This window comes from Ranitomeya imitator, chromosome 2 (assembly GCF_032444005.1).
Source record: "Ranitomeya imitator isolate aRanImi1 chromosome 2, aRanImi1.pri, whole genome shotgun sequence".
Lineage (NCBI taxonomy): Eukaryota > Metazoa > Chordata > Amphibia > Anura > Dendrobatidae > Ranitomeya > Ranitomeya imitator.
The window spans coordinates 156981568-157004620 of record NC_091283.1 but is presented as its reverse complement, the minus strand read 5'-3'; the positions used below and the strand labels follow the sequence as shown (position 1 = coordinate 157004620).

The 23053-nt window shown below is 45.7% G+C and overlaps 1 protein-coding gene across 1 annotated transcript in view; it reads left to right on the top strand.

Moving 5' to 3' along the window:
* Nucleotides 1–19519, top strand: part of TTF1 (transcription termination factor 1) — a 174865-nt gene extending 155346 nt beyond the window's left edge. Inside the window, exons 13-14 of the mRNA XM_069747579.1 lie at nucleotides 15417–15496; nucleotides 15587–19519. Coding sequence (XP_069603680.1) covers nucleotides 15417–15496; nucleotides 15587–15664 — 158 coding nt within the window. The 3' untranslated portion in view covers nucleotides 15665–19519. The remainder of the gene's footprint in view (nucleotides 1–15416; nucleotides 15497–15586) is intronic.
* Nucleotides 19520–23053: the final 3534 nt, after the last annotated feature.

The following is a 23053-nucleotide window of genomic DNA, read 5'->3' as shown; positions in this document are numbered from 1 at the left end:
CACACACTACCACGTGCTTGAACACATATTACCCTCAGCACACATTTCACCACAAATACACCAACCTCGCCACATAAAAGTCAAAACACAAAAGTCGCCACTCAAAACTCGCCACGCGCAGAACTCGCCACATGCAAAAACTAGGCTCTTGCAAAACTCGCCACAAGTGCAAAATTCTCCTCATGAAAAACTCGCCACACGCAAAACTTGCACACGCGGAAAAATTGCCACATGCACAAAAGTTGCAACACATGCAAAATTTGCCTCACACAAAACTTGCACATACTCAAAAGGCACCACACATAATACTCGCAACGCGCAAAACTCGCCATGCGCAAAACTTGCTGCATACAACTTGCTACACTAACCTGTCACATGCAACTCAACACACAAAAAGTTGCTACACGCATGTTGCTACACAAAACTCATCTCACAAAAGTCGCTACATGCATGTCGCCACACGCAACTCAACACACACAACTTGACAAACGAAACTCGCCCTAAAACACACACAAGTCTGGTATTATCCTTCAAAAATAAAAATCTGATTAATAAGCAGACAAACTACAACAATTGCACCATATAGGAAATACGGCAGCTGTCAGTCACATGACCTGTCTATTATGTGTGTGTGTGAGCTAATATATACTGTCAGGGGGAGGGCTTCCTGTTGGCTGGGGATTTATCAGGCTGCCAATTTAGCTTACAAATACTGAGGTAAAAATACTGAGCAAATAATGTGTGAACGAGGTCTAATACAGGAGGAGATGACACACAGGTATATACTATATACAGGGGAGATGACACACAGATATATACTATATACAGGAGAGATGACACACAGGTATATACTATATAGAGGAGGAAATGACATATAGGTACATATATATACAGGAGGAGATGACATACAGGTATATACTATATACAGGAGGAGATGACATACAGGTATATGCTATATATAGAAGATGACATGCAGGTATATACTATATGCAGGAGAAGATGACACTCAGATATATACAGGGGAGATGACACACAGGTATATACTATATACAGGAGGAGATGACATACAGGTATATGCTATATATAGAAGATGACATGCAGGTATATACTATATGCAGGAGGAGATGACACTCAGATATATACTATATACAGGGGAGATGACACACAGGTATATACTATATACAGGAGGAGATGACATACAGGTATATACTATGTATAGAAGGAGATGACATTCAGGTATATACTTATATATAGGGGAGATGACACACAACAGGTATATACTATATACAGGGGAGATGACATACAGGTATATACTATATACAGGAGATGACATACAGATGTATACTATATATAAGGGAGATGACAAACATGTATATACTGAGGTGATGAGGTGAAAATGAGAGGTGTGAGGTGAAAAGGTGTGAGTGCAAAATGAAAGGAGTGAGGAAAAATAGTGGAGTGATCAGAAAATGACAGATGTGAGGTTGAAATGACAAGTGTTAGGGGGGAATGAGAGGAGTGAGGGAGAAAATGAGAGGTGTGAGGGAGAAAATGAGAGATGTGAGGGGGGAAAATGAAAGATGTGATTGGGAAAATGAGAGGCATGATGGGAAAATAAGAGAAGTGAGGTGCTATAACTAACCACAGATATTTACTATGCCCAGGCAACGCCGGGCTCTTCAGCTAGTTAACCATAATAATGATTCTGAATGTTTCCAGGAGTGGAGAAGATCATATAGGAACCACCAATCTGCATGGGGGACACCTGGAGGAACTTATTTTCAGGTTCCAAGTTAGAAGAGGGAGTTTCCAATAACAGCCGTCTTAGAGTTTCTGCACATGGGGTTGGAACAGGGGCTAGCCACAAATACTTTAAAAGTTCAAGTCTTGGCTTTTGGGGCCCTGTACAATTACGACCCGGCTGGGAATCGGGGGGATATCCAGGTTCATCAAAGCGTTGGCCAGGTCTAGACCCATCCCCTCTCGGTTTACTCCTCCTTAGGATTTAAACTTGGACCTTACAGCCCTATCCAGACCTCCTGGTCCGATACTTCACTGGGAATCCTGTCCCTTAAAACATCACTTCTTGTAGCGCTCATAAAATCTCGTAGAGTCCGTGACATTCAGGCATTGTCAAGCCAGACCTCGCTTCACACAAAGCTTACAGGATAGGGTTATTCTTAAGATTCACTCAGCCTAACTTTCAAAAGTGGCATCACGGTTTCTCAGATATCAGGAGATCTCCCTCTCTTCTTTTTGTCCCAATCCCAAAGATAGGGAAGAGAAAGTCTAAAGGTACCTTCACACTAAACAACTTCACAACGATATCGCTAGCGATCCGTGACGTTGCAGCGTCCTGGCTAGCGATATCGTTGTTTTTGACACGCAGCAGCGATCTGGATCCTGCTGGGAGATCGCTGGTCGGAGCTAGAAGGCCAGCACTTTATTTCGTCGCTGGATCTCCCGCAGACATCGCTGAATCGGCGTGTGTGACGCCGATTCAGCGATGTCTTCACTGGTAACCAGGGTAAACATCGGGTTACTAAGCGCAGGGCCACGCTTAGTAACCCGATGTTTACCCTGGTTACCAGCGTAAACGTAAAAAAAACAAACACTACATACTTACATTCCGGTGTCTGTCCCCAGGTGCTCTGCTTCTCTGCACTGTCAGCGCCGGCCAGCCTTAAAGCACAGCGGTGATGTAAGTATGTAGTGTTTTGTTTTTTTTTACGTTTACGCTGGTAACCAGGGTAAACATTGGGTTACTAAGTGTGGCCCTGCGCTTAGTAACCCGATGTTTACCCTGGTTACCAGGGGACTTCGCATAGTTGGTCGCTGGAGAGCTGTCTGTGTGACAGCTCTCCAGCGACCAAACAGCGACGCTGCAGCGATCGGGATCGTTGTCTAGATCCCTGCAGTGTCGCTAAATGTGAAGGTACCTTTACACACACTAGACGTGGGGAAATGCCTAATCCAGTACCTAGCGGCCACACGGGTGCGTAGGAAGCAAAGGTCTCTCTTTGTGTGTTTTCAGAGTCCTCGAGAGTGGCGAAAATGCTTCTAAGGGCACGCAAGCGAGATGGATAAGGGACTCCATCACCCTGACATACTCCTCACATGAAGCGGCCATCCCGGAGAAAATTAAGAGCCCATTCATCAACAGAGGTGGCAGCCTCCTGGGCAGAAAAAGCCAGTGCCTCAGTAGAACAGATATGTAGAGTCACTACGCGATCTTCCCCCTCTACGTTCTTTAATCACTATCAGCTGAATCTAGTCTCTTCTTCAGACCTTACCTTTGGGAGTACGGTTCTGGAAGCGGTGGTCCCTCCCTAATGTACAGTCTCTGCAATCTCTCCGTGGAGCCGTCATGGGAGACAGAGAAAAATATAGTTACTTACCGATAACGGTATTTCTCTGAGCCTATGACGGCACCCGTACATTCCCTCCCTTCACGTGTGGGTGTGCACACTTACATGGTGTTTTCTGTTAAGCTTCATAGTAATGTTAAATGTTTGTTAATAACCTGGAGGTCCTCTCGTGCTCTGTAAACAACTGATGCGGGAGAGAGGTACCACCCTTTTTATCTGTAGGTTTCCTGTCCTTGATCGGCGGATCCCTCTCTTCGTGGTGCCGTCATGGGCTCTGAGAAATACCGTTATCGGTAAGTAACTATATTTTTTTCCAATGGGAAGAGGGTCATGTGATTCATCAAACTTATTGAGAATTTCACAAGAAAAGCAATGGTGTCGTTGGTTTTAATGTAACTTTATTTTTTCATAAGTTATTTTCAAGTTTCTCTTTGTTTACAGCCATTGACATGTCACAGAGGTTAACACGTGAGGAGCGGATAGAAATTGTGTTGATGTCTGGTGAACGCAGTACCCGGGTCATTACAGCAGATTTCAATGCAAGGCACCCTACGAGAGCACCCATCTCCTTTTTCAAATAACTTTATTGAAAGTTTTTACAAACATAAACAAAAATGAAACAAGGTTGAAACAAAAACATTTTGTTTAATTAGGGAACATCACAAGGGAAAAAAAGGGGAGGGATAAAAATGGGAATATGTACATAAATGAACTAACAGTATAGTATGCACTATTATATGCGGTTAGGTTTACATTCAGTCGTTAAAAGTTTAGAGTTAAAGGGAACCTGTCACCCCCTCAGGCGTTTGAAACTAAAAGAGCCACCTTGTGCAGCACTAATGCTGCATTCTGACAAGGTGGCTTTTTAGTTACAAACGCCTTCACACGCTGAAATAAACACTTATAAAATGTGCCCCCACAACCCTGAAATCGTCCCCGGGGTCGGGACTTTCCTTCCTAATTAGACGCAGCACAGCCACCTCCTCTTGCTGCATTATCGTCCCCGGCGCCTGCACTGTAAATATGAAGGGCAGCGCAACTGCGCATACCCGAAAAAAAATTTACAGCGCGGGCGCTGGGGACGATAATGCAGCAAGAGGAGGGGGCGCCCACAGGCCCTGAGTGACAGCTGTGCTGCGTCTAATTAGGAAGGAAAGTCCTGCCCCCGGCACGATTTCAGGGTGTGTGGGGGCACATTTTATAAGTGTTTATTTCAGCATGTGAAGGCGTTTGTAACTAAAAAGGCACCTTGTCAGAATGCAGCATTAGTGCTGCACAAGGTGGCTCTTTTAGTTACAAACGCCTAAGGGGGTGACTGGTTCCCTTTGTCCCTTTAAGAGGAATAAAAGCAGTCTAAGGCAAAGTCAATCCAGGGTTTTCAACTTTTGTGATATGTCGCAGAGTAATTATTTGCTATAGTGTGACTCCTCTCATATAAGTTGTCTAGAGACATTTTATCTAAAATATAATTTATGTTTGGAATAGCATCTTCTCTCCAAAAAGTCGCTATAGCATTTTTAGTAAGTAGACATAAATGAATTATCATATATTTGTAAGAAATTTGAATTTCGTCTAAATCAAGTGAGAGTAAAGCCTTTTGAGGCGTTGAATCTATTTTTTGTTTAACTATTTTATTAATTATTTTTGACATTTCCAACCATACGGGTCTTATTTTAGGGCACTCCCAGAATACATTGGTCATATCTCCTACAAATCCACATCGTCTCCAACAATCGGGAGATCTACTTGGAAAAATTCTGGCCAATTTTGAGGGAGTAAAGTACCATCTAGACACTGTTTTATAATATGACTCATGTAAGCACACACAAATATTTGAGGAATATGTAAGTTTAAAAGCCTTGTGCCATTGTACTTGAGATATAGAAAGATTAAGATCTTTTTCCCAACTAAGTCATAAATAAGGTTTTTCCATCTACAAACTCTTTAGAGATCACCCATCTCCCATGCTACAGTTAGCAAACTGCTTGCCAAATTTCGTGAAACAGGTTCAGTGTTGGATTTGCCAAAATGTGGACGCAAGAAAACTGTCACTAATGAAGAAACATCAGTGGCTGTCCTAGCTTCATTCAGCAAGAGCCCACAGCGTAGCATGTCACTGGAGAGTGGCATCAGTTGAACATCCCTTCAGGGGATATTAGCTACTCACAAAGAGCACCCTTACAAAATGCAGCTGCTGCAGCAGCTCAACGAGGATGACCCAGATAGGCGGGCTGAAATTGCAGAATGGGCAAAACAAAAATTGGAACAGGACCCTCAGTTTACACAGAACATTATGTTCAGTGAAGAGGCATACTTTTTTGTGACTGGTGAAGTTAACAAACAATTTCACCACTGTTGGTCTGACACTAACCCACAGTGGATAGATCCCTCCCAAGACTTTTGGAGCACAAAAATTGATGATATGGTGTGGTATATGGGGTACAAAGATAGTGGGGCTGTGAAGGAAACCCCGGTTCCTCCCATGTCACCAATCCATGACGTAACTACACAGGCACAGCTCTCCGGCGCCCCCTTTGTCCCTCAGGTTAATAAGGGAACTGCACCTAGAGCAAATAACCGCCGGTGAGACTGGCCTGTTACCCACGTTGGGTATTCTAAGATTCGCAATCAGAGTAAATGGATCAGCCCAAAATTAATTTATGATTTAATTGCCTTAAAGGCACGCTAGGTAATTACAAGGAATATACAGTCAAAATATATCAAGAGTTACAGTCAGAGTAAAATATAACAATAATAATACAAGGCATAAAGGTATAAAGCTGGAGGTCAATGTACCAGGTTGAAGGTCGCTTGTGGAATCCGGGGGACTCAGCATTCCGCAGGTCCAAGACTTAGTTGCCGGGCAGCCCCCAGAAAGCGTGTACTTGCTCCCCTCTGGCTGGCATATGCCCTCTTCCTTATTTCCTTAGTTAGTCATCTTCCTCTGTTCTGTCTCAGTGTCTCTCCAAGTGTCCTCAGCTCTTAAACCTTCCATGTCCCCTCCCCCCCTGTAACTGGGTGGGCTAGCATTCTCCACCTCTCAGCCTCCCTGCAAGATTTATTCCAATATCTAATAAATGGGATAACTGCTCTGTGTGGTCGGATCAGTACCAGCGCACAAGGTTTGTTCTGCCGGTCGCCCAGGGACCAATCCCGGACCCATTCGGTCGCTGTGGGAGGCTGATCTCCATATCTCAGGTTTCAGAACTCCCACGGACCCGGGAGTTGCACTGTCAGATGCGCAATTTCTTTAGGGCGAGGGGGATATTTTTTATGAGCCTGTAGCTCAGACGATGCATCCATAATTCACGATTCCATGTTGGAGACGGTTCGACTGGAAGGCCATAATAGACGTGTATTCTGTGGCCACTTGATCTGCGTGCTTTAATTAAGCCCCCAGGCACCTTCTTGTCCCCTGCTGGTGTGGCTTTGAAGTACCTTCTGCCTGCTACACTGAGCTTAATTCTATTACCATGCTAAAAGGAACTTTTTCTCCTTCGCCTCATTGGGCGACACAGGACTGTGGGTGTATGCTTATGCCGCCAGGAGGCTGACACTAAGTAAACTTGAAAAAAAAGTTAGCTCCTCCTCCATCGTATACACCCTGACACTGGCTACCAGAGACTCGAGTTTATGCTTAGTGTCTCAAGGAGGCACATCTCTGGGTCCTGGATTCTTTGGACCCAATTTTCAACATCTTTGGATTGAGGGGGCGACGGACCTTTTTGAGGGTCCGATCTCCCCAAACCATCTACGGGCAAGTACGAATTTTTTCCACGTATCCTTTTCCGCTACGTGGGATCCTTCACTGGACTTGGCCCTGACCACCCTGAGGTAGCTAGACTCCAGGCTGTACAGGTGCCTGTAGATGTCCATGTGTTCCCCCCTGATTCCTACACCCCTGCTCGGCGGTGTTCGCTGGGGTGGTGGACGGTCCCTCTCCTTATCCTGGGATAATGGAGATAGGGTTCCTGCACCGTCATTTGTCTTCCCCCTCTCTGGAGTGCGGTGTGACAAAGGGGGGGCTCCTGGCATTACCTGCTGCTGCGTCCTCCGGGAGCGCGGTGGCTCCTTCTCGGGTGGTGTGAGTCGGCGCTGCAGCGTGATCCGGCGCTGTGGCGTTAGGACTGTGGCGCTGCAGCGTGTTCCGGCTCTGCGGCGTTGGGACTACGGCGCTGCAGCGTGATCCGGCGCTGCAGCGTTAGGCGGCGGTATAATGTGGCGGTGTCGCTATCCCCCAGAGGCTTCAGGCCTTGCCTAGCCTCCTTCGGGCGTGGGGTAGCGTCCTGCCTGGAGCCTGGGACTTCCGTTCAGCGCGCTGTGAGGCCCCGCCCCCTCCGGCGCGTCACTTCCGGTTCCGGCTTCTCCTCTCTCTGAAGGGGAAAAATTGAGGCCCCGGCTTCAGGCCTGCTCCAGGCCGCAGCGTTGATTGGCGGTCCCTCCCCTTTTCCGCACACCCAAAGTAATCGCCTCTGCGAGGCCTGTGACTCTGAACGCGCCCAGGAGCCCCCCCCTGCCAGTTCTCCAGTAGTCTCTCCGGCTCCGGTTCCTCAAGCAGATGCTGGGGCAGCTCCGCCGGAATGGGTCGCGTCCTTGTCGCAATCCATGGCGTCCCTTACTGAAGCGATCAAATCTCTGCAGACCCCGGCAGCCAGGGCCAGTAGTCCACCTGTCTCGGAGAGGGCCTCGGGGTCTCAGGAGCCTTCGGCCTGCAGGGGCCGCGCTCACTCTAGACAGACGCATGGAAAGCGGATTCGCACAGCGTCGCCCAGGCTTTCAGGTGCTTCCGCATCCTGGAGTTCCGTATCTCGTTCTCCTTCCCCTGCAGAAAGCGGGGAAGTTGAGACTGACTACGAGTCAGAAGGGTCCCTTAATTTTGAGAATCCTGGGTTTCAGGAGTCTGTAGATAGCCTAATTGAGGCTGTGAATCAGTCTTTGGGGATAGAGGACGAGCTCGCCTCATCCTCTGATCATAAGGTCTCTTTTAAGCGGGCTAAACGGGCCCATAGGGTTTTTTCCTCTCACCCTGAGTTTGAGGACTTGATTCGACGCAACCGGGAGCACCCGGACAAGTGCTTTTCAGGGCAAAGAGCTCTGAAGGCTAGGTATCCCTTTGCTTCAGAACTTTGTAGTAAATGGGCAGAAAATCCTTCTGTAGATCCTCCAGTGTCCCGTTTAGCCTCTAGCACGTTGCTATCTCTGCCTAATGGCTCATCGATTAAGGATCCTACGGATCGTCTTATAGAGAGCTTGGCTCGTTCTGTCTTTGAGGCCTCAAGTTCGGCTCTTTTTCCTTCCTTTGCGGCAACTTGGGTTGCCAGGGCTATGATATCTTGGTCGGAGTCGTTATCAAAGGCTCTTCAAGAAGGTAATTTGTCAGCAGAATTGGCGGAAATGTCATCTCAGGTAGCACTGGCTGGTAGCTATCTGATTAACGCGTCCCTAGATGCAGCAGATTGTGCTTCTTCGGCTGTGTCTAATGCTATTGCCATCAGAAGGGCCCTTTGGTTAAGGTCCTGGCGGGCTGATTCTACCTCTAAAAAATCACTTGCATCCCTACCGTATCACTGTGGTCGTTTGTTCGGAGAGAAGCTGGATCAGCTCATTTCTGACTCCACAGGAGGGAAAAGTAAGTTTCTTCCTCAGCAGAGGGCTAGACAGCCTTTTCGTCGCCAATTTCAGGCCCGTTTTAGAACCTTTCGCAATGTTAGATGGGCCCCAGCATCAGGCTCTCCTGCGCAGGGTCGACCCAATCAGGACCGAGACGGTCGGATCTCTTATACGGCCAGCCAGGAGGGAAGAATGCGTCCCCAGTCTACTAGATCCAGAGGATCTAGGACTCAAAGATTTTCGGCTAAGTGTCTGGAGGCCTCCTCTGGGTGTCGCCAACAAAGTAGGCGGACGTCTACTTTTATTTCGCCAGGTCTGGCTTCAGGTAATCCACGACCGGTGGGTTGGAGAGCTCGTATCATCAGGGTACAAAATAGAGCTGGTTCAGCTGCCTCCTCCCCAGTTCTTCCCATCCCGTCTTCCCAGGTCCGAGTCTCTCCGTCTAAGCCTGTTCAATTCCGTAGAGTCCCTTCGTATCAGCGGTGTCATTTCGCCTGTTCCAAGGGAGGAAAGGTTTCAGGGCTTTTATTCCAATCTTTTTGTAGTGCCCAAAAAGGACGGAGCAGTGAAGCCTATCCTAGATCTCAAACTCTTAAACAGGTTTGTCCGCGTTCGTCACTTTCGGATGGAGTCTCTCCGGTCAGTCATCGCCTCTCTGGAAAAGGAAGAGTTTTTGACCTCAGTAGACATTCAGGATGCTTATCTACATATTCCCATCTTTCCGCCTCATCAAAGATTTCTCCGATTTGCCGTAAACAATCTACACTTTCAATTCACGGCATTACCCTTCGGGCTGGCCTCCGCTCCCAGGGTGTTCACAAAGGTCATGTCTACTGTGGTGTCCATTCTGCACTCCCGAGGTATAGTTGTCTTGCCATACCTAGACAATCTGCTGATCAAGGGACCGACTTTTCAATCTTGCAGGGAAAATGTCGGCATCACTCTGGACACCCTTTCTCGTCTAGGTTGGCTGGTAAATTTAAGGAAGTCATCCCTACAGCCGTCTCGGAAGATCTCATTTTTAGGCATGATCTTCGACACCTCTCAAGCCCCATCAATCCTTCCCCAGGACAAGGTCCTAGCCCTTTTATTATTATTATACATTTTTATAGCGCCATTTATTCCATGGCGCTTTACATGTGAATACGAGGCAAATATAGACAAATACATTAAACATGAGCAGATAACAGGCACACGGGTACATAAGGAGGGAGGACCCTGCCCGCGAGGGCTCACAGTCTGTAGGGGATGGGTGATGAAACACTAGGAGAGGGTAGGGCAGGTTGTGCGGCGGTTCAGTAACTTCGGCGGGAAGTGAGGAACCTTCAACAACCGTACCCTCATACGATTCGGTCTGGCATGAGGGTGTTAGGAATGATGGTTGCAACTATAGAGGCAGTTCCGTTTGCGCAGCTTCATCTTCGACCCCTCCAACAAGCAATCTTATCAGTGTGGAACAGAAATCCTCTCTCAACCGCAGATTTCGGTTGTCTCTCCAGGCCAGGCAGGCCCTCTCTTGGTGGCTAAACAGTTCATCTCTACTCAGGGGGAAGCCCTCTCCCCCAACCAATTGGCTAGTGGTTTCCACAGATGCCAGTCTCCTGGGTTGGGGAGCGGTGTTTTTTCATCACACAGCTCAGGGACGCTGGTCTCCTCGGGAATCAGATCTCCCCATCAATATCTTAGAGATTCGAGCAGTTCGACTAGCCTTGTTACATTTCCACCATCTTCTGGCAGGTCGCCCTGTCCGAATTCAATCGGACAACGCCACAGCGGTAGCCTACATAAATCACCGGGGGGCACCCGCAGCAAGGCAGCCATGCAGGAGGTAAAACAAATTCTACTCTGGGCGGAGAGAAATCACTCTGTGATCTCAGCGGTCCACATTCCGGGCGAAGAAAACTGGGCGGCAGATTTTCTAAGCCGTCAGGGTCTAGCCTCCGGGGAATGGTCTCTCCATCCCGAGGTATTTTTGCAGATATGCCATCTTTGGGGGACTCCGGACGTGGATCTAATGGCGTCCAAGATGAATGCCAAGGTGTCCAGTTTTGTCTCTCGGTACCGAGACCCCCAGGCAATCGCCGTGGATGCGCTGGTACTGTCTTGGAACCAGTTTCATCTCTCTTATCTGTTCCCTCCTCTGGCACTGCTCCCGAGGGTAATCAAGAAGATCAAATCAGAGAGAGTGCCGGCCATCCTGATCGCTCCGGATTGGCCACGACGGACCTGGTATGCAGACCTGGTACAACTTCTCGCCGGGGTTCCTTGGCGGCTCCCCGCTCGGCCGGATCTTCTATCTCAAGGGCCGATCTACCACCAGAACTCAGAGGTCCTACGTTTGACGGCCTGGCCGTTGAATCTTGGGTTTTAACTCAGGCAGGGTTTTCTCAAGAAGTGGCTGATACCATGATCAGTGCACGTAAGTCCGTCTCGGCCAGGATTTATTATCACACTTGGAAGGTGTTTCTTTCCTGGTGTAGAGAGCGCGGGCTGCCTCCTCTGCGTTTTTCCGTTCCAAACATTCTAGCCTTCCTTCAAGCAGGCCTTGATTCTGGGCTTGCTCCAAGTACCCTTAAAAGGCAGATTTCAGCTTTATCAGTCCTTTTTCAGCGCAAGATTGACTTTTTTCCAGGGAGTCGCTCATAAGGTCCCTCCTTATAAGACTCCTTTGGAAGCTTGGGACCTTAATCTGGTCTTAAGGGCTTTACAGAACGCTCCTTTTGAGCCTCTTCAAGATGTTTCTTTGATGTTTCTTTCTTGGAAAGTCGTATTTTTAGTGGCCATAACGTCCATAAGAAGGGTATCGGAGCTGGCAGCCCTTTCTTGTCGTCCCCCTTTTTTGCGTTTTCATCAGGACAAGGTAGTGCTCAGACCAGCACCGTCCTTTTTGCCGAAGGTTGTTTCATCATTCCACATCAATGAAGATATTGTTCTGCCCTCTTTTTGTCCAGCACCTACGCACCGTGTAGAAAAAGCTCTCCATACGTTGGATCTGGTGAGGGCTCTGAGGAGGTACGTTTCCCTAACGGCTCCTTTTCTCCAGACAGATGCTCTGTTTGTCCTTCCGCAGGGTCGCAGGAAGGGATGCGCGGCTTCAAAATCTACCCTGTCCAGGTGGATAAGGGCGACCATTCAGGAGGCTTATCGCTCTATGGGCATGACGGTTCCGGCCGGAATCAAGGCTCATTCGACTAGAGCAGTGGGGGCTTCCTGGGCCATTCGGCACCAGGCATCAGCAGAACAGGTTTGCAAGGCTGCGACCTGGTCTAGTCTGCATACGTTTGTCAAACATTATAATGTCCACTCCCAGACCTCTGCAGATGCAAGTCTGGGTAGAAGGATTCTTCAAGCGGCAGTGGCGCATTTATAGACAACCATCATCTGGATGTCTTTTACTGGTGAGTTATTTTTCCCACCCAGGGACTGCTTTAGGACATCCCACAGTCCTGTGTCCCCCAATGAGGCGAAGGAGAAATAGGGATTTTTGTGTTACTCACTGTAAAATCCTTTTCTCCGAGACGCTCATTGGGGGACACAGCTCCCTCCCTGGTAGCCTTATGGCTGCTTTGGTTATATCTGATTACATTAGTCAGTAGGATCTTTTCTAGACATAAGTTTTCTGTATTTATGCTGTTATATTATTTTTTGTGTTTTGTTCTCCTACTGCTTTTTGCACCAAACTGGAGTCTCTGGTAGCCAGTGTCAGGGTGTATACGATGGAGGAGGAGCTAACTTTTTTTCAAGTTTACTTAGTGTCAGCCTCCTGGCGGCAGAAGCATACACCCACAGTCCTGTGTCCCCCAATGAGCGTCTCGGAGAAAAGGATTTTACGGTGAGTAACACAAAAATCCCTATATCCATGAGAAAAGGTGGGGGCCAGGAGCACTCATCTCTGCAGACCTGTGACCGGGAAACAAAATGGAGTCACGCCAATCTCTGTTAGTATGCCCGTATCCAAGATGGCGCTGTTCCCTCATCACAGGGGCCATTCTTCATCAATGGAAACCTCAATGCCACTGCATATCTGAAATTGCTACATGATGATGTTTTGCCCTCTATATGCACTGAAGATGGCACGTTCCCTGAGTTTTTCCAGCAAGATGGTGCCACCACCACATTATGAGTGACAGGTCTGAGCATTCCTACATGAACAGTTTCCGGGAAAGTGGATTGGTCGTTGTGGGCCAGTTGAATGGCCACCAAGGTCTCCCGATCTGACCCCCTTAGAATTTTATCTGAAGGCAATTGTCTATGCCAGTGGTCCCCAACTCCAGGCCTCGAGGGTCGCCAACAGTGCAGGTTTTCAGGATTTCCTTAGTATTGCACAGGGGTTGGAATCATCACCTGTGCAGATGATCACATTACCACCGATGCAATACTAAAGAAATCCTGATAACCTGCACTGTTGGCGGCCCTCGAGGCCTGGAGTTGGGGACCCCTGGTCTATGCTGTGAAGATACTACAAGATGTGCAGCATGTGAAACAATGGATACTGGAAGCCTGTGCCAGCATTTCTTCTGTGGTATTTCTATCAGTGTGTCAAGAATGGGAGAAGAGGGTTGCATTGACAATCCAACACAATGGGCAGCACTTTGAACACATTTTATAAGAGGTCATAAACTTGTAAATATCTCATGAAAGAATAAAGTTGCGTTACAACTAAGCACACCATTGTTTTTCTTGTGAAGTTCTCAATAAGTTTGATGTGTCACATGACACTCTTCCCATTGAAAAAAGTTGTATTCAAAATGGCCACCGTGGTCACCACCCATTTTGAAAAATTTTCCCCCTCCCATATAATAAATAATGTGTCACAAACAGGAAGTTGATATCACCAACCATTCCCATTTTATTTAGGTGTATCCATATAAATGGCCCACCCTGTAGTTAATACATAACATTTCCCACGTCAACTTTACATCAGCACAATTTTGGAAACAATTTTTTTGTGTTAGAACTTTATAAAGGTTAAAAGTTGACCATCGATTTCTCATTTTTCAAACTAAATTTACAAAAAAATATTTTTTTATGGACCACCTCACATTTGAAGTTAGTCTGGTGGGTCAGTATTAGAGATGAGCGAATTTGCATGGGTTACCACTTATTCGGCAAGCTATAGCCTTTGCCGAATAAGCTGCAGAGGGAAGTATGGGCGGTGGACACCGCGTCTACTACGCCACACACTTGCGGCTGCCTTATGCATACCATTTTTCTACATAGACCAAGGAAGCTAACTACCATTTGCCTACATAGGCACACTTCTCTCATACACCTTCCACTATACGTAACTGATAAAGGTCAAATTGGTGACCGAAACGTTTTGTTGCTGACAAATAAATTCGCTTCCAAAATATAAGTTTAGTGCCAGGTTTTATTATATATAATTGAGGTGTTGGGACCTACCTGGGCACCACATGTTACAAGCTGTGCACACATTTATTTACTAAACTGTTTGGGCGCAAGGGAGGGAGCACCGTTTTGACTTGAACGCAAAATTGTCTGGAATCAATGGTGGGCGCCATGTCACGTTTGGAGACCCCCTGATGTACCCAAACAGCGGAACCCCTTCAATTCTAACTCCAACCCTAACCCCAACACACTTGTAACCATAATCCAAACCAAACCATTACCCTAGTCCCAATCCTAACCCAACCCTAACCAAAACCTAACCCTAATGTAAATACATTTTTTTTATTTTTTGACCTGAGGGGTGATAAAAGGGGGGGTTCATTTACTATTTTTTTTATTTTGATCACTGTGTTAGGGTCTATCACAGTGATCAAAATGAACCAATAGGAAAAATTTTCCACCGGTGCCAGCCAGCAGGCGCACTGCGCATGTGCCCGCCATTTTCTTCCCGGAAGAAGACGCCAACAGCCGGGGGACAGGACCAGGGGAAGCAGGACGGTCCAGAGACACCGGAGGTATCGGGGTGGGCTCGGGGGACCCAATTTCTCTCTCCTCTGATGTAATATGATCATATCAGAGGAGAAATTAACTGAGAAATCAGTTTGTTTTTTTTTGGTTACCGTTATTCCAACACTGGGGTCAGTAAAAAAAACGACCCGAATCATGTTCTCTGGTGTCTCAGCTACCCCCAGTAGCTGAGACCCTGGAGAATTTCTGACGGGGGGTGCTATAATCTTATTTCTCAGTGCCGTTAAAAAGCGACGCTGAGGAATAAGTACCCTTAACTGCCACCATTAAAAGGCGTATTGGCGGTCGTTAAGGGGTTAATACAATTCATTTGTAGTCAAGCCTGAAGGAGGAGCCTCTGTGATCTGAAAGCTTGCAAACATATATTTTTTTCTGGTTAGCCAATAAAGGTATCATTCAGAGAATACTTTTGTCATCGTTGGGCATAAAAGTATTTACACCTTTTAAGGAGGAAAATATTTGTGGTCATGCACCTGTTCTATCCTATTTCTCTCATTTTAGCAATTGTGAAGGGCTTGTATGATGACATTCTGCCTGGTCTGGAAGCGCAGCTGTCAGCCGCCGAAGAAATCTACCTAGAGGTAAGCAGCGGTGCCCGGCCAGCCTTGGCAGAGTGTCCATGTCCTCTCCTGTAAGCCTCATACTGTTCTCTTTTTCTTGCACTTCCACAGCCCGAGACGAAAGACGAGTTCTTAATCAGCGAAATATTTCGGGAATATGAAGAGTGTGGGGAAAAATATGAAGCATGATCTCACTTTTATTATTAACATCCTTAATACGCAGGAAACGTAGAATGATTTAGGTTACATGTGACATGACACTTAATGACTAAAAACAGTCGCATGACAGTAAGTTACACATGTGTCGTAATGCAGTCATGAACAAAACTAATCCTGCTGCTCACACCCATCTCCAGCTCCGGGCTGGTTAGTCAAGAGGCTGGAGTTCAGTGATCTGGAGGGGAGAGGCTTTGCTGCAGCTCGGTGGGCAATATGGCCAGGCTCCTGTTCTTTTTCACACAGAAGATTTTTTATATACTGTATATATTTCTCAGGATTTTTTTTTAATCTATGTATTTAAATGTTTTTTTTTCAAGAATTTTCAGTGCAGCTTTAGAAGTGATTTGAGGCAATTGATTACAGGATCGCTCACAAATTGGCTAACATTTATGCTACAAAGCAGCCAGAAGTGATGGGCCAAATACATGTTCAGTATTTTACATCAGTATTTGAAAGCCAAAACTAGACGTGGAAAAATATAATAGAAACAAGTCACCACTTCTGCATTATTTTTTTTTACTCACTCATGGCTTTGGCTTACAAATACTGACCAAATGCTGAACGTGTGCACGTGGCCTAAAGGGTTATTCTCGTCTTACTGCGGGGGCCGGTGCGTTCCTGATGAACTGGTCTGACCAGCACCACGATCTGTGCGCTTTTCCATGCTGCAGCAGCGGAGGAGCCCAGGGTTAATGGAAGCTGGGAGGCCGTGCATACAATGTCTATGGGAAATAGCCTGAAAGTGCCACACGCCCTGCTTAAGAGATTAACCCTTTAACTATTTTTCTCTAGCTAGCTCTCATGCTAGATTGGCGTGGGCAATGTCAACATTACTGATATCTTAAGTCTCCGTTAAAAGCACCCTACATTGAAAAAAAAAACATTTTCAACGCAGCTTTGTCTGTAACTGGCGTCAAATGGGATATTGAATATTTTGGTTGCAATTTGTCTTTTTAATGTTACTCTTTTTTGCATTTTTTTTGTTTATGCAAGGGGGCTGAGTAAAACAGTGCAAAAATGTTGCCATATTTTGCCACAAGGAAAACCATTTCTACACTATTTATCCCCTTCAAGTCGCGGCCCTTTTTCATTTTTGCGTTTTCGTTTTTCACTTCCCTCCTTCGCTGAGCCATAACTTTTTTATTTTTCCGTCAATATGGTCATGTGAGGGCTTATTTTTTGCGGGACAAGTTGTACTTTTTAACGACACCATTGGTTTTACCATGTCCTTTACTAGAAAACGGGAAAAAAATTCCAAGTGCGGTGAAATTGCAAAAAAAGTGCAATCCCACACTTGTTTTTTGTTTGGCTTTTTTGCTAGGTTCACTAAATGCTAAAACTAACCCGCCATTATGATTCTCTAGGTCATTTCGAGTTCATAGACACCTAACATGTCTAGTTTATTTTTTATCCAAGTGGTGAAAAAAATTCCAAACTTTGCTTAAAAAAAAAAAAAAAGAGTGCCATATTCCGATACCCGTAGCGTCTCCATTTTTCGTTTTTCTCGCTACGCCGTTTAGCAATCAGGTTAATGCTTTTTTTTAATTGATAGATCAGGCGATTCTGAACGCGGCGATACCAAATATGTGTATGTTTGATTTTTTTTTTTATTGTTTTATTTAGGATGGGGCGAAAGGGGGGTGATTTAAAATTTTATATTTTTTATATTTTTTTCATATTTTTAAAAACATTTTTTTTTTACTTGTGCCATGCTTCAATAGCCTCCATGGGAGGCTAGAAGCTAGCATAGCCTAATCGGCTCTGCTACATAGCAGCGATCATCAGATCGCTGCTATGTAGCTGAAATGCAGGTGTGCTGTGAGCGCCGACCACAGGGGGGCGCTCACAGCAGGCCTGCATCAGTAACCATAGAGGTCTCAAGGACCTCTATGGTTACCTTCCTGATGCATCGCCGACCCCCGATCATGTGACGGGGGTCGGCGATGACCTCATTTCCGGCCGCCCGGCCGGATGCGGTAGTTAAATGCCGCTGTCTGTGTTTGACATCAGCATTTAACAGGTTAATAGCGGCGGGTGAATAGCGATTTCACCCGCCGCTATTGCGCGCACATGTCAGCTGTACAAAACAGCTGACATGTCGCGACTTTGATGCGGGCTCACCGCCGGAGCCCACATCAAAGGGGGATTCACGGCATGAGCTGTACATGTACGGCGCATGTCGTGAAAGGGTTAAAGCAGTGGTCCCCAACTCCAGGCCTCGAGGGCCGCCAACAGTGCAGGTTTTCAGGATTTCCTTAGTATTGCACAGGGGTTGGAATCCAACCTGCACAAAACCTGCACTGTTGGCGGCCCTCGAGGCCTGGAGTTGTGAACCACTGATTTAAAGGGAAGCTGTCAGCAGGATTGTGCACAGTATCCTACAGACAGTGTCAGGTCGGCGCCGTTATACTGATTAAAATGATACTTCACTTGATGAAATCAGTCTTGTGGTTGTTGTTTAATCTGTGTTGTTTTGTTAATGATATGCTCGTGCTTCGGGGGGATCTTCATGTGGTGCTCTGCTTAGGTATTCATCAGTATGGCTTCTGACAGGTCACTGATCGCTCACTGACCCGCCCCCTACAGTAGTTTACATACTGCATATCTTATTGCTTGAAAAGAAAAAGAAATTACATTCATCATGCAGGCGGCGAAGCTTGTGCTATAGCATGAGACGATCTATAATATCCATATTTTCATTTGAATTTGTCATATAAATTTTCTTGGAGAAAAAATTCTTAATCAAAATGGTGCCTGTGCAGTAGCATCATTCAGATTGCCACCCCACTTATTCTCTCCAGTGTTTTTTTTTATAAAGAACTACACAAGAAAGAATGCTTCAGTATTTATTTATATCACCCAAATAAAACAAAAAATAATAGGGTGGGATTATCCATGCTGTCGTGGAGGGTTCCTAGAAATGGAACTACTGGTAAGTCTAATTCTATTTTCTCTCGTCACCCTCCACATAAAAGGAATGCCAAAGAATCATTATTTAGGGGAGACAATGGCCTGGAGAACTATCCAAAGACAAAATCGGTATTGGACATTAAATCTAGCCTGTAATATTTTGAAGGTATGAACCGAGGACCAAGTGGCATCTCTGCAGATCTGCTCGATGGAGGCGCTTGCCCTCTCAGCCCATGAGGCTGACATAGCTCAGGTGAAGTGTGCTGTCAACTTCTCTAGAGGTATCATTCCTTGGTTTCCGTAAGCTCCACAAATTGCCTTTTTAATCCAATTTCCAATCGTGCTTTTGAAAGCTCTTTATCCTTTTTCTTTCCCCAAAGTGTTGTATGAAGACACTCTAGGCCTTCCTCCATGGTCTTGACCTTTGAAGATAGTGAAGGACTGTTCTTTGTTCGTCTAGAGTATGGAACTCCGTTTCCTTAGCATTGGACGGGTTCTGCCAAAAAGGCTGCAGCACAATTTCTTGGGAGCTATGGAACTGATGGATCTAGGCAGAAAATAATTCTGCCCCGTAGGGTTCTTAAAGGGAATCTGTCACCCCAAAATTCGCCTATAAGCTAAGGCCACCAGCACCAGGGGCTTATCTACAGGATTCTGTAATGCTGTAGATAAGCCCCTGATGTAACCTGAAGGATAAGAAAAAGTTATATTATACTCACCCAGGGGCAGTCTCGGTCCGGTCCAATGGGCATCACGGTCCGGGTCCAGCGCCTCCCATCTTCATACGATGACGTCCTCTTCTTTGCTTCTTACTGCGGCTCCTGCGCAGGCGTACTTTATCTGGCCTGTTGAGGGCAGAGCAAAGTACTGCAGTGCGCAGGCGCTGTCTCTGACCTTTCCCGGCACATGCGCACTGCAGTACTTTGCCCTCAACAGGGCAGATAAAGTACGCCTGCGCAGGAGACGCGGCAGGAAGCAAAGAAGACGTCATCATATGAAGATGGGAGTCGCTGGACCCAGACCGCGATGCCCATCGGACCAGACCGCCATTGGGTGAGTATAATCTAACCTCTTTTTCTTACCTTGCAGGTTACATCGGGGGCTTATCTACAGCATTACAGAATGGCTGTAGATAACCAACCGGCATGCGAATTTTGGGGTGACAGATTCCCTTTAAGTAGTGTTCTCTGATTGAGAGGGCCTGTAGTTCACCTACCCTTCTCGCTGTTTTGATGGCTACCAGAAAAGCTGCTTTCCAAGACAATTTTATCTAAGTCTATAGCCTCTATAGTTCAAATGAAGATATTATGAGACCTTTGAGGACCACGTTCAGATCCCAGGCTGTGAATAAATTGGGAACCCTAGGTTGTAGACGAGAGGCTGAAATCATAATTCATAATGGATTAGTTGGTCCTGTGTGCTATTCGTAGCTCTGTAGCTCCGTAGCTTTGCAGCTGGTCACGTGTACACATCACGTGACTGTGACATCACACAAGGTCCTGCACCTTGTCGGCTTCAGCTCTATACACGCGGCCGCCACTGCCTGTGCACGGCAGTTACCAAGCTCTGGGGGAGTACGCTAGTCACCGACTGGGACAGCGTCTCCTATACTACTATTTGCTCTGCAACATATTGGATATTTTTGGAACAGAGATTCAGAGAAGGCTTCAGATACCAACCTTTCAGCACATGAGTGAAGGACCTTCCCGCATGTCAGCACTGGACACAGATTTCCTTTTCTTTGATATTAAGGTAAACACATTTTGTTAATCAAAGTCCTGTATGGGGAACCTTGCTTATGACATTTCTTAGTATTTTAACTATTTATGGCTTCATATAGGTGAACTAAGCGCAAATATCACATATAGTTTTCTTTGAAATCATAATTCTCCTCCCCCAGCGATGGTCAACTAGAGTCTGATCAAAGTACAAGCTTTCTCCAGCCTGCTTTGTAAAAATGAAATCGAGGATTTGCGCCACATTTGAACATAACACATTTGGCGGGTTGGATCCGCACCAGGACATCAAGGAAGCAAGAACAAGATATGAAAAATCTTTAAGTGTCTTCATCACTTTATCAGAGAGACCTCTAGCCTTTAGGTTGATGGATTCAGAAACCAGGCTGCAAGCTATATGGCTTGAGGTTCTGGGTGACAAATCGGTCCCTGGTGGAGATTGCTAGTTGGTGGGAGAACCAGTGGGCCATCTACCTTTAAAAATTGTTCAAAGAGCTGAACCAGCTTCTTTTTGGCCAATAAGGTGCTACTAATATGGTCTTTGTCTTGTCCCTCCTGATTTTCTGCAATGTCCTTATTATCTGATTATATTTTTATATGAGTCCCTTGTACCAAGTCTACTGCCGCTTTTAGTGCTTCTTCTACTGACTTCAACTCCCTGAAGTTTGAAGAACGAAGACTGACGTCTTGGGATCTTATCCAATGGAATGTGTTGTGGATGACCGTGGCTCCCCATTCTTTTTTACAGGCGTCTGTTGTGAAGGTTGATAGGGGGATTTTGATATCAAGCTACTCCCTGTCACAATTCGTCGGCTTGAGCCACCAGCTGAGGGAGGCTTTTACTCAGCCTGACAGGCAAGTAGTTTTGTTCAGGGACGCCGGGGCACGTCCCAGCAAGATAGAAGGTGGGATTGTAAAACTTTGGTGTGGACCTGGGCCCAAGCTACCGCTGGAATGCAGGAGGTCATGGACCTTTGTGCTGACATTGCCAACCTAATACTTTTTTTTTTTTTATCTTGGACTGTATCAGTATTTGTTTCTCCTTTGGCAGATGAGACATCTGGTCTTGTGAGTCCAACATTATTGACAAGAAGATTCTCCTGGTGGATGGTACCAAGATGGATTTTTGATCATTTATTAACCATCCTAAAGATGTAAGAAGACCCAGAACTTCTTATATTTGGCCCTCATGGACAACTCCTGATTGACTTATGAGTAGCAGGTCATCTAGGTAAGCAGGGCTGTGGAGTCAGTAAGCCAAACCTCTGACTCCTCAATTTCCATGACTCCTGACTACACGACTCAGACTCAACAGTCCTTTAGGTAAGGTACGATACAGATATTTCTGTTCTGGATAGCCGCTATCACCTCTGCCATTATTTTGGTGAAACCTCAGACATCTTTGATGCGTTGGGTGAATGAGGATGTGATAGCATCCCGAAGGTCTATGGGTGCCGTAGTGAAGTCTTGGCTTACCAATGGAATGGTGCTTTTTATCAATTCCATCTTGAACCTCTTGTACTTTATGTGCATATTTTTAGGTTTTAAATTTATCATCCTGTGTGTTCCATTTGTTTTTTTTATTAGGAACACGTGCGAATAACCAAGTGCTTTTCTGGTAGTTCCCACTCATCCAGTATCAATTTTTTTATATTTTCATGTACCGGAAACACTAACTTTTTCTGAGATCTTAGACCCCCGAACATTTCATCCTGAACGGTGTTCTAGACAACTGCTTCCTCCTCCATGTTCATAGTGGTTTTCACCACCATCAGAAGTTCCTCCAAATCTTCTGATGCAAAGTAATATTTTTTTACTGCTTTGGGACTGATCTGCCCCTGAAACAGACTCACCTTCTTCCCACCACTCACCACTAGGTCATGTTGACCATGTAAATTTTTCTTTTGTATGCACCATATTTTCTTTTGAAAAATAAAAAGAAAAGAAAAATCCAGTCCTGTTGAGCCGGACTCCAATTTTTTTCTATTATCCTCCTATGGTGCTGTCGTGGAGGGTGACTAGAGAAAATAAAGATTAAACAACAACCACAAGACAGATTTCATCAACCAAGGTATCATTATTCAGTATAACGGCGCCGACCTGACACTTGTCTGTAGGTTACTGAGCATAAACCTGCTCACAGATTCCCTTTAACAAAAAAAAAATTACTAAGACGTAACCAAGTAAAGGTAACATAAAAAAGGTGCTAATTTTAGACATTATTCGAAGCCGAAAAAAGGCTCCAAAGACCACGATAAATTGGGAGTTTTGTGTAAGAGGGTCCAGAAGAGCATTTTCTGCTTATTATATTGGTGGTGATTTTGTGCAGACTTTTAATATCGCCGGTCACACTGTCTTTGCTACTGTTTTATGCTCGAGTTTTAAATTTTATATCCGTTTGTAGATATATCTGTATATAAACTGTTTAAAGATGGCTTTTTTCAAATTACAGGAAAAAAAAAACACGCTGTGCACTGTTTTTTTTTTTTTTTGAGAATCCTGTAGACTCTACAGTGTATAGGTAATGATATGAGGGTTACTGCCTTTGGCCACCAAAGCCTTCATCTGATGAAGCCTTCAATATTATTGGTATTAATGGTCCAAGGACCATTACAAAATGGGGCATGTTGACCATTGCTACTAGTTTCATGTACAGATACATTTTTATTAAAAAAAGGATTTTTTGGTACTCACAGTAAAATCTTTCTTGGAG